Raw genomic sequence first — 12917 nt, forward strand, 5'->3', positions numbered from 1 at the left:
TAGCTACTGATAAAAATATTTTATGTACACTGTTAGCTTTCATTTATTTGTACCGCGAATCAACTACCGAAGGAATTTAAATATTATTTGATCCATATATTTTGAAGTGAAACTTCTTTAAGCGCGTTGAGAGTAAAGTTTCAAGGTCATGGCAATACCGTCACGTCATGGAGTGAGGCGACGATTTCGGTATCATTGAATCTTGCCAAAGAAGTTTCACTTCTGACACGTGTGCTCGGCACACACGCTCTTTTTTAATGTATTCCCACTTTTATGTATATTTTCGCGCGTTTAACGCGAGGGGGTAACACAGAACACTGGTCAACAATAGTTTAATTTCAGTAATATGACAACACCGCTTTTCGTTGCCATCATGTATTTGGCAACACCATTCTAAACCAGTTTCACGAATCACGACTTTATAATAATGTCCCTGATAATTTTACACTTTTTAACTAGAACTTTCCAACTTTATCTGTCAGATAAGTTAATTGATAACTTATCCAGTACTTGTGAAACTGGCTATATGCATCCTACAAAACGCAATCATTTTCATACTTTAACTGTCAGATAAAATCTATCTGATACTTGGAAAACTGGCTGTAAGTATCCTACAATATTATTTTGATTTACCCATCCATATATCGACCGCGCTTTACATTGCTTAACCGGCTGATAAACTCACGGATAACCCATCCAAAAAACTGACCGCTCACAAGAACCCTGCCGTAAACTATATCTATAATAACACCAAGCTATCTAAATTCTGTTTGATTAGAATGTTTCCCTTATAAAATATTACTCGACATTTTTCTTTATAACTACGTTTTTAATTTTACAAAATAGTCGTTTAGAAGTTAAAGATTTTAACGGATTAAAAGATGATTTTAATGAATAAATCGCGTTTAAAATCTTTCATTTCTAAATGTGTAATACTCGCGTAAAATCGAACATTTCAAAATAACAAAATAGTCGATTTTTGCAAGTTAATTAATTACCAAATAATTAATCGGCTCGATACATTAAAACAGTTTTTCTACAGGACATTTATAAGTTATAACAATGTTTCTCCGTATTTCTGTTTATTTGTTGTGTCTAATCTCGGAAACTGCTGGTCCGATTTTGACGCAACTATCAATGATAGTTGACTAATGTCCTTATTAAGAACAGAAAGGCGTGAATTTAAACAATATTATAACGGATTTTATATTTATTTAAATTGTTTTTATTCCATTGTCTGTCTGTCTGTTTAACTAAAAATTACTGAACCGAATTTAATCAAACTTTCGCGAATGAAAAGTTTTATTTTTAGATTATTTTTTATTATTAGGTGTTTCACGTATTTTATTTTTACGCGATACCACGTATTACGAATTAATAAAAAAAATCACGTAAAAAATCCATTATAACGTATTAAAAATTTATTTATTTCCAACGAAATACAATACATAAATTAGTGTTTTAAACTTGACAATATTTAAAAAAAAACATACTACCTATTGCTTATATTTAAACAGCCGTTCGATATAATATAGTTAATAATAATAATATTATTTTTTTGTACGTTTCTCTTCACAACAGTAACTTTGAACGCTCAAATTATTACATTACAAATATATACAGTGTGGAAATTTTCGATGGGCCCTGGAGGGAAAGTACTTGAAATACTGAAGATTGAAGATTTCCTTTATTTTTAAAAATAAATAGAACTGCATTCAAAGATTTTCGAAAATTCACTTGCTACGACCGGGAATCGAACTAACTATAAATTTAAAATTTTTGAAGTGAAACTTCTTTATCGGGGTTGGAAAAAAATTTAGTGTAACATTTTTTCGTTACGCATGACATTTTTCCGTTACGCGCCATCTTTTTCTTATCCCTACCACGCGTGATTCGACGTATTTCTGTAAAGTTGCATGTAGTAAATATTTTTTTGAAAATAAGGTCAAAAAGAAGTTTCACTTCTTACGTGTGTACACTAGTACACGCACACATATTGTTATTTTATTTTTCTAAAAATTTCAAGTACTGTCCCTCTAAGGCCTATCGAAAATTTCCACCCTGTATATTTATATTATTTTACTTGTGTTGATATTTAAAGTATATCTAGATAGAGTATGAAAATTTAGAAAGAGAAAAAACATCGTGGAACTTTATCCGTCTCTATAATTTATCAAATAAGCGTTTTAATGCTATAAAATTAAAAATGTCTTATTATACTATCTGGGCCTATTGACACGTGCGTTAGCGAGATAGATATATACTGCGATGTTTCCTCTCTTTCTAATCAATATAATCTATCTATGTAACAAAATATATATTGTAAGTAAAAAGGTAAGAAGTTTACTTCAAATCAATATTCTTTATTATTCCGTATGTATGACGTCATCACACCATTTTTCGTTTAATTTTCTTAAAATATGCGATTACAAAAAAATTATGGTCACAATAACAAAAAATTTTTTCGTAGCTATAAAAAAAATTTAATGTTGCCAATTAGCCACATTTTACTTGTCTCTTTCGCACACGATAGTTGAATCATGCCATCTCACTGTGACGTCTAATCGTGTGTGCGTTAGTGTGCCGTGTTTAAAGATCGAAACCTTTTTACTTATAATATATAAAAAAAAAACTTTATTATTAAAAAAAAGCGTTTTATGCTTGGACACCGATTGCGTTTCAAAAAAAAAAAACACATTATAAACAATAGTACTATTATAAATATTGCACATTATGCCACAGTATGATTTATTATAGTCGTTTGATGACAGTAGGGTGATCATCCTTACTACTGAATTGACTGCAGTAGTATCTTCACGGCAGTAGGATTCATACTGACAATCATATTAAATTCGCAGTATGAATCATAGTAGGACCATCAGTAGGACCCATTATAGTAATATTTATCTTCATTGAGCACCACGCAGTAGGTTTTTGTATAGCCCGCAGTAGGAGCTTCATCAGTAGGAATCTTCCCAGTAGGGCACGATGCAGTAGGGTATTGAGCAGTAGGATATATTGTAATATATCCATATACAGTAGGACGCACTGCAGTAGACCCTGATCAAGTAGAACACTCGGCAGTAGGATCCGATACAGTATGATGTTACTCTTTAGGCCCCGGTTCCTTTTACACAGCTTTAGGAACCAACACAGTAGGGCCTGGACCAGTAATATATTTCCAAGTAAACCGCGGTGCAGTAGGACACACGGCAGTAGACCAGCCGGTAGTAGGGTTCGACACAGTAGAACGCTTCCCAGTAGGACATACGCCAGTAGGACCCACGGCAGTAGGACACACACCAGTAGGACCCACGGCAGTAGGACCCGCGGCAGAAGGACCCACGGCTGTCGGTCCCACGCCAGTAGGACACACGGCAGTAGGACACACGCCAGTAGGACCCACGGCAGTAGGACACACGCCAGTAGGACCCACGGCAGTAGGACACACGCCAGTAGGACCCACGGCAGTAGGACACACACCAGTAGGACCCACGGCAGTAGGACCCGCGGCAGAAGGACCCACGGCTGTCGGTCCCACGCCAGTAGGACACACGGCAGTAGGACACACGCCAGTAGGACCCACGGCAGTAGGACACACGCCAGTAGGACCCACGGCAGTAGGACACACTCCAGTAGGACCCACGGCAGTAGGACACACACCAGTAGGACACACGCCAGTAGGACGCACGGCAGTAGGACACACGCCAGTAGGACCCACGGCAGTAGGACACACACCAGTAGGACACACGCCAGTAGGACGCACGGCAGTAGGACACACGGCAGTAGGGCTCCACACAGTAGGGGACCTATGAGGCCCCAGTATAGTATGTGTGAGCGCTAGGTTCTCGGGGCCACGGCTGCTGGCGGGGGCTTTGGGGGTAATCGCGGGGCCAACCTGGGGGAAAAAATAAATTTTTAGTTATTATAGAGTTTTATATTATTACACATGTAAAAAATGATGCTAGAGATACGCTATGTAAGATATAGTATAGTTGTATGAATGAAAAAAAAGGCAGAAATAGAAGAAAACTGTTATAAATATCTATTAAAAATTAAAATTCAATTTATAACGTGTCTGTTTGCGTGTTTGTGCGTTTATGTATTATATGGATACATATATAAGTGCATATAAGTTTTCAATCTATAATGTGTCTGTTTGCGTGTTTGTGCGTTTATGTATCATATGGGTACATGTATAAGTGCATATATATTTTTGTATGTATGTATGTATGTCTGGAGCAGCTACTTTGTTTATATGTATGTACGAATATTGCGTATATTTCAGATTTACAAAAAATCCTGCTTTAAGGCTAAGGTGGATTGAATGCTGTGGGAGAAAATCAGAATGGATACCTCGGTACAGAAATAATAAAAATTTCTGGACCGATATTTATTTTATTGAATATAATATGTGATGTGTTGAATAAATACATATTCAAATACAAATAAAATGTCGTTTTATTGTTTTTTCGTATGCATATAATAATGATGAAAACGTTACAAATGACCTGTGTAGTATTTTTATGAATGTAATATTAATGTTATTTCTAATTTCAACAAAATTATCTATTATTTTTGTAATATCGATATGGTTACATCCCTTTAGAGCGATTGTATTATTACGTATATGTACAGAGATTTTTCTGTGTAATCGATGTATGTGTGCAAAAACATGCTAGTCTGTCCATTTTGTAATAGTTTGAGTTTGTAAAGACACAAATTATTTTTGTGAATGTGTGATTGTGTTTCAAAGTGTGAGTTACCCTCCCCGCACCAAAACCGGCAGAAAGTTTAGTTAGAACATTTGCCAGCGTGCTCCATCCATTACTTAATGATCTAAGTTTAGGACCTATTCTATTTATACTGTATACAGCAGACATTACACACTCAATTAAACATTGTCAATTTCACTTATATGCCGATGACCTACAACTACTCATTCCTATCAGCAGGGATAATTTTGACCAGACTATAAAGAATCTTAATTCGGATTTAAATAATATTTCATGTTGGTCTACTAATAACTCTTTGGTATTAAATCCGATAAAATCTAAATTCATGATCGTTGGTTCCAAAAAACAGGTCAATTGTTTATCGCAGTTGAAACCTAAAGTTTGTATCGATAACTTACCTCTCGAATGTGTCAATCAGGTGCGCAACCTTGGTATTGAAATGGACAATAATTTGAAATTTGAAGCCCATGTTTTAAATGTTACTCGAAATTGCTTTTATCGTATTAAAATTTTATACAAAATTCGTGATTTTTTAAGTGTAGATATGCGCATTCGCCTATGTGAAACTCTAGTCTTGTCCAAACTAAACTATGCTCTGGCAGTTTATGGTCCTTGTTTGCTTCAAAGAACACAACGTCTCCTTCAGAGAGTGCAAAATGCTTGTGCACGATATTGCTTTCAGATTCCTCCAAGAACACATATCTCACCATACCTAAACATGCATAACTTACTTAACATGAAAAACCGTCAAAAACTTTACTTTGCCAGTCTCCTTTTTGACGTTATTAAATTTAAAAAACCTTCTTATTTATTTGATAAACTTTTATGGAGGTCCTCCAAAGCTTCGAGTGAATGTAGGTCATGCACAAATATTTTTTCTGTGCCTAAATACAAAACAGCCGCCTTTAGAGGAAGTTTTAGATTTCTTGCTACGAAATGCTGGAATGATATCCCGCCTCCTATTCGAAATTCTCAATCAAGGGACACTTTTAAAAAGAAATTGAAAGCTTATTTTCTCGTTATTCAAAAACAGTCTACATAAATACCTATTGTTATTTTCTGTGTTTAATAATATCTACAATAAACTATAATCTACTTGATATTCATTAAAATTGTGTCCTTCTTTTACTTCATCTATATTCTACGTTTTATATATTATTGTTCTGGAAAGGATGTCTTTAACTTCTTCAACATACTTGGCGTTGGCAATATAAATTCATAAATTACATATAAATTCATTATTACACACTATTTATTTTTTATTACTGATTCGTTTCCTCTCAACTCACTCAGCCGATTTTACGTTCTGACTGGCAAACTATGTTACATACTTCATACATCAAAATCTTCTTACTTTATTATAATACTGTATAGCATAATTAAGTCCGTTCTTTAAAATTATACCTACTTTTATTAGTCACTCCTCTCTACTTATATGGTGCTGACAGAATAACAGCGTTACAGCCTCAGCTGTAACATTCATGCTGAGTCAGTAATCCTTTTCCCTGAGGTGATACAGATATAATATAATATTATTACGTCTACACAATATATTGTTTTACCCAGTTATACCTTGTTTTTTAAGTTATAAGTATTTTCTGTATCTAATGTACTGTATCATTTTTTGGGAATAAATGTGTTTCTATTTCTATTTCTATTTCTCACCCCGCGCTGTGGTGGCGGCGCTGCAGCAGCGCGGAGCTCTGCGGGCGGAGCAGCTCGGGGGCGGGCGGGGGGCGCGGCGGGAGGGGGGGAGGGCTGCTCGAAGCAGCGGGGGGGGAACCCGCGTCGCTGCCCGGCGGCTGTATAACGATAAAATAACATATTATATTTATTTATTTATATAAAAGTTCCTAAGTACACTGCCCAAAACCAAAAAAAAGAACGTGTTTGTTGAGCACACGTGTCAGAAGTGAAACTTCTTTGGCAAGATTATACCATATACCCCAAAATGTGAACGTATTGCAATGACGCGACCTTAAAATTTTACTTTTATTTTTTAAAAGTTTAGAGATCTTGCCAAAGAAGTTTCACTTCTGACACGTGTGCTCGACACACGTTCTTTTTTATCTAATGTGTATGCAAAATTATTAAATCACTACATAGTATAAAACAAAGTCGTTTTCTCTGTCCCTATGTCCCTTTGTACGCTTAAATCTTTAAAACTACGCAATGGATTTTTATGCGGTTTTTTTAATAGATAGAGTGATTCAAGAGGTAGGTTTTAGTATATAATTTGTTAGGTTTGAGACAAAGCGGGCGGTAAGCTAGCTTATTTATATAAAAGTTCATAAGAACACTGCCCAAAACAAAAAAAGAGCGCGTCTTGATACCCTAATTGGTTTTAAGTTTATTATATTTTAGAAAGTGTTATTAATAAAATGTTTTACTTATGTATTTAGTACCTACTACTAATATTATAAATGCGAAAGAGCCTGTGTGCCGAGCACACGTGTCAGAAGTGGAACTTCTTTGGCAAGATTCATATACCAAAATGTGACGGTATTGCCATTACGCGACCTTGAAATTTTACTCTCAAAACGCCTAAGAGCGTATACGCACTATGCGGGTAGCCGCATTCAAACTCAAACTCAAACATTCATTTATTCAATTAGACTACTATTTAGTAGCACTTTCGAATCGTCATTACATAGTATTTTTAACATTTACCACATTGCGGGTAGCCGTGCATGCGCACTGTGCGATGCGGCTACCGCAGACCGCACAGTGCGCATAGAAATGAATATTACGTACATAATTGTGCTTGCGGTCAGCCGGACGGCTACCCGCAATGCGGCTACCCACATAGTGCGTATACGCTCTAAAGAAGTTTAGAGATCTTGCCAAAGAAGTTTCACTTCTGACACGTGTGCTCGGCACACACGTTCTTTTTTATCTAATGCGTATGTAAAAAGTATTAAAACCTAAATATAAATTTATAAAGAATAGAAAAAAATCGATCACGAGGCCGACTCGAACCCGCATGGCGCGAAAGGATGCGGGTTCGAGTCCCGTCTCGTGATCGAATTTTTAAAGCATTTAAATGCCATAAAACCTAAAATATCAATTTTATTAAAACCTATATAAATAATATTTAACTTACATGATGTGTAGGAGTAACTGCCGAGTCTCGTCTCCGTCGCGGCGGTAAGGGGGGCGGGGTGCTACAACTAGTCTCGCCTGAAAACATTATAATATAATAATAAATATTATTTATATTATATATATATAATGGCTAATAATATAAAAAGAAATAGATTTGTTGAAATAAAATTTATAAACAAATGATCACTTGCCTATCAAAAAGAGGTCATGGCTATTTTTAATTTAATGAATGTCACGATAAACCAAAAATAATTCTGAATAACTAACAAGTACCTAATACTAATAAGTAATAATACTAATAAAACAAAATATACATACAAATAAATATACAGAATACTGTATGGCCCAAATAAATAAATAAATAAATAACTCACATTGTGAATGCGACGACGGCGATGTGGCTGAGGGGAAACTGAACGTCGGCGGCCTGAAATTAATAATTATATAATATTTTAAAATTAATTTATATATATAAAAATGAATCGCTATTTCCCTTAGTCATGGAACACGCGTGAACGGCTTGACCGATTTCGATAATTCTTATTTTGATGCGTTCGTAATTGAAGGATCTTATGTATGATAAATTTTGGAAATTCGCACTAAGATAGATGCCTATCGGGTAATCAATATAAAAAAATGTGTACATGTACTAGTGTACACACGTAAGAAGTGAAACTTCTTTATGACCTTATTTTTCAAAAAATAATCTAATATACATATTATATATTATATTATAAAGGCGAAAGTTTGTAAGGATGTATGGATGTATGGATGTTTGTTACTCTTTCACGTAAAAACTACTGAACCGATTACAATGAAATTAATTTAGCACACATATAGAGGGTAACTTGGATTAACACATAGGATAAGATGATTAACACATAGGAGTTTTTATCCCGGAAATCCCACGGGAACGGGAAGTATGCTGGTTTTTCTTTGCAAACGCGGGCGAAGCCGCGGGCGGAAATCTAGTTTACTTTAAGTAACTTTATAGAAATACGTCGAATCACGCGTGGTAGGGATAAAAACAAGATGGCGCGTAACGGAAAAATGTCACGCGTAACGAAAAAATGTTACACTAAATTTTTTTCCAACCCCGATAAAGAAGTTTCACTTCAGAAAGTTTTTTAAATTTCTTTGGTCTTCAATAAAAGGTAAATAATACCTTTCCAATGTGAGCGGGCTGGCGGCGGGCGGTGGTGCGGGCGAGCGCTTCGGCGACATCGCCGGGCTCCTGCAGACATACATACAAACACTATCAATACGAGAAGTAAGCTCTATTATAAAACATATTTTAAAGTAAATAAATGTTTGTGTATAAATGTATGTACATCATCTATTCTAAATAATGCAATTCCATCAAGGGGTAACAATTGTTTATATTACAATAAAATACATACTAATCTATATTTGTGTTTGTGTGTATTTTAGGGCTGATTTTTCAATCCTTGGTTAAAACTTATTCGTAGAATAACGTATTAAACTACTATTTATGAAATGTATTCTAATTGCCAGTATTTGACAGTTTACAGGTGACATTTTAATATTATCGAGTAATACTTTATTGGACGGGTACGTTTTATCCAAGGATTGAAAAATCGGCCCTTAATGAAATTATCGTCAGCCAGTAAATTTTGTCATAGCAATAATTGAAACTAATAAGAAATAGTAATCGCCGTCATCTAGTTGAATTTCTGAAATGCTGACAAAAAATATTTGATTGAATGACTAGCGCGTTCATTGAATGACTGACAACGTCTTGACTTGAAAAAACATATAAAACATCACTTACCTAAACAACTCGTGATGTTTCGGACTCGGCAATGGTTTTTCACCGTCCGGTTCTGGTGGGGCTGAAATTAGTGTACAAAGAAATATAATATTTATTTATGTTATAGCTGCAAAATAAAAAAAAATATAAAGAAAAAAAAAAGTATAAAAAGATCTCGAGAAGTCCTTTTTGAAACATATTTGACTCATAAATGAAATACCTCCTCCTTTTTTTGAAGTCGGTTAAAAATATAGTTATATTATTTAATATTTTTATTATAATCCAATCACAAAATGATTTGTAATGTCCGATTTTTTATTTTAAACATAATTTTTTTTATAAAATATTCATATGCCTTTTTTTCGAGTGTGAAATTTGAAAGAGTGAAATTTTTTTATAATTTATAAAAAAAAGCTATATAAAATACATAAAAAACCGGCCAAGTGCGAACCGGACTTGCAAAACGAGAATACTGTATAAATATGTTTTATAATATAATTTAAAATCAATGTAATTAAAATATCATCAAACACACACACAAACACACCCAAACGCACGCACGCACTCACCACTCTTTAATAAGTTACTGTTCAAAATATACAATTGATAATAATTGTAAAACTCGTAATTGGCGTATTGTATCATAGATATAAGTAAATTAAGGGCTGATTTTTCAATCCTTGGTTAAAACTTATTCGTCGAATAATGTATAAAACTACCATTTTAAAAACGTATTCTAATTATTGCCCGTATTTGACAGTTTACGTGACATTTTAATATTATCGTGTAATACTTTATTGGACGGATAAGTTTTATCCAAGCATTGGAAAATCATCCCTAAGTCAAAACTGTAAGCTGTGAAGATTTCAAACAAACAAATAAATAAATAACTAATAATAAACAATGATACTCACGTATACTATGATGTGTGTGTGGCGGTGGGGGGGGTGGTTCGTGGTCTGCCAAATTAGCACTGCCCGATAGTGCACTGTGTCGGGGCAATAGTGGGGGCACTCGTTCCTGTACACGATATTATATAATTTAATAACAATATATGTATAATCAATACATTAAGCGCTAATGAGTAAAATGACAGTAAATTTTTTGAAGTGAAACTTCTTTATCGGGGTTGGACAAAAATTTTGTGTAACATTTTTGCGTTACGCCATACTCGTGACATTTTTAAGGTCATAAAGAAGTTTCACTTCTTACGTGTGCACTCTAGTACACGCATACATTTTTTTTTATTACGTATTCGTTCGTATTCATTTATAATGTTTATAGTTGTGTGTTTGTGTGTGTAGAAACTGAACGCTTTCTTTCTTTCTACTTCACTAACCTGTTCCATCCGCCTGCACGCCAAGTGATCAACACTTCGCGAGTAGAACAATTCCGCGTCCACTATCGCCGGTCGAGGGGACAGTGCTCCACGGGACCGACTGGCGCCAGTGGACGTGCTAGTGAGCGAGCCAGTGCTCGAGCCAGTGCAAAGGGATATGGAGACGCTGCTCGTGCTGTTGCAGCTGTGGTAAGGAAAATACAGATATTTTGCAAAAATCAAACTTTTAGCATCTTGGGAACTAAAGACTTTTTAACGGATTTGAAACGCGATTTTTTCATTATATTATTTTCCCGACGTTTCGAACACTTTACAGCGAGCGTGGTCACGGGGAGACTGCGATGTTATACGTCTTTAAAATCCGTTAAAAAATCTTTAATTTCTAAATGTATAATACTCGCGTAAAATAAAACATTAGAAAATACTATCTTGGGAACTCTCAACTCATACTTATAGCACATTGGGATTCTTTTTTTTGCATAGACTGGCTGAAAAACATTTTTTTTCTTTTAAAATTCGAATTCGATTAGATAAATAATTTCGACGTCACTTTTATGTTTGCGCGCGAAGAATCTAGATAGTTAACCACAACGCAGTTTATAATATATTTATTTAAACAGAGGGGTATCAGAAAAAATACACAAAACATACAAAATTTTCATACCTAAAAAATTTAAAAAGATCTCTATAATTAACTACTTTCGATAATTATAATTTTAAAATAAAATAAAAAATATAAACATACCGATCGTGCCTCGGCGAATGGTTATCTCTCGGCGACGGCGGTTCGTCCCTCGCCGATATACTATTCCTGCTATAATAATAAAAAATACATTTAAGAACTAAAGGAAAAACATTTTAAATTAATCTATAATATAAAAATGAAACGCTTAATTCGTTGCTAAGCGCAAATCTCGAGAACGGCTGAACCGATTTCATTAATTCATTTTTTTATAATGTTCCTTGAAGTACGAGAATGATTATTATGGAGAGAAAATTAAAAAAAGAAAAAAAAATCAATCAATCAATCATAGAAATAACTAGCTGTCCCGGCAAACGTTGTTCCGTCTTATACTTATCATTTAGCGGTTCAGCAGTTCTCGAGATTTGAGCTTAGCAACACAGTTGGTGATTTATTTTTATCATATAGACTAGCATACCGCCCGCGGCTACGCCCGCGCAATCAAAGAAAAACCCACATATTTCTTGTTCCCGTGGGATTTCCGGGATGAAACCTATGTCCTTCCTCAGGTCTCAAGCTATCTCTGTACTAAATTTGAAGTAAATCCATGCAGTACTTTATGAGATTAGCCCGGACATACATACATACAAACATTCTAAAAACTGTATTTTTAGCTTCGGTATTGTAGAGCACGCTCCATGTATTCTTTAAAAAAATGTACAATTTTGACATTCCTACGACCTTATGACTTACCTAGCATGAGCATTCAACGTAGCCACGGATTTGCTCTTATCGAAGAAAGCCAATTTATCGAATAAACTCAATTGTCCCAATTGCGCTAAAGACGAAGAACTCGATCGCTCCAACCGCGGGCTGGTTAGTGATCTATCACCTGGAACATAAATATTATTATTAGTATAATCATTTTCATTATAACAACAATAATTTGACACGAAAGATAGTTAAGATCCAGCGACCGTTGTCTTTAAAAAAAAATGTGTGCGTGTACTAGTGTACACACGTAAGAAGTGAAACTTCTTTAAGACCTTATTTTTCAAAAAATAATTTACTATATGCAACTTTACAGAAATACGTCGAATCACGCGTGGTAGGGATAATAAAAAGATGGCGCGTAACGAAAAAATGTTACACTAAATTTTTTTCCAACCCCAATAAAGATGTTTCACTTCAATTATTTATTTTAATTTAAATGAATTTAACTAAGGTCTGTACACTAAGATGGATAGTGTGTAACTGATTTATTCTATGTTTAAACAGTACCAC

At 34.6% G+C, this 12917-nt stretch overlaps 1 protein-coding gene across 1 annotated transcript in view; it reads right to left on the reverse strand.

The window, feature by feature from the left end:
* Window positions 1–3709: 3709 nt before the first annotated feature.
* The window catches only part of Sos (Son of sevenless guanine nucleotide exchange factor), a 45973-nt gene continuing 36765 nt past the window's right edge, over window positions 3710–12917 (reverse strand). The window contains exons 26-35 of the mRNA XM_090118514.1: window positions 12387–12525; window positions 11697–11765; window positions 10952–11135; window positions 10527–10632; window positions 9634–9694; window positions 9007–9075; window positions 8216–8268; window positions 7840–7916; window positions 6402–6535; window positions 3710–3898 (exon numbers count right to left, since the gene is read on the reverse strand). Of these exons, the coding sequence (XP_089974640.1) occupies window positions 3841–3898; window positions 6402–6535; window positions 7840–7916; window positions 8216–8268; window positions 9007–9075; window positions 9634–9694; window positions 10527–10632; window positions 10952–11135; window positions 11697–11765; window positions 12387–12525 (950 nt within the window). The 3' untranslated portion in view covers window positions 3710–3840. The remainder of the gene's footprint in view (window positions 3899–6401; window positions 6536–7839; window positions 7917–8215; window positions 8269–9006; window positions 9076–9633; window positions 9695–10526; window positions 10633–10951; window positions 11136–11696; window positions 11766–12386; window positions 12526–12917) is intronic.

This window comes from Colias eurytheme, chromosome 30 (genome assembly GCF_061535395.1).
Source record: "Colias eurytheme isolate Ceu_HAF_F1 chromosome 30, ilColEury1 Martin Lab GWU primary, whole genome shotgun sequence".
Lineage (NCBI taxonomy): Eukaryota > Metazoa > Arthropoda > Insecta > Lepidoptera > Pieridae > Colias > Colias eurytheme.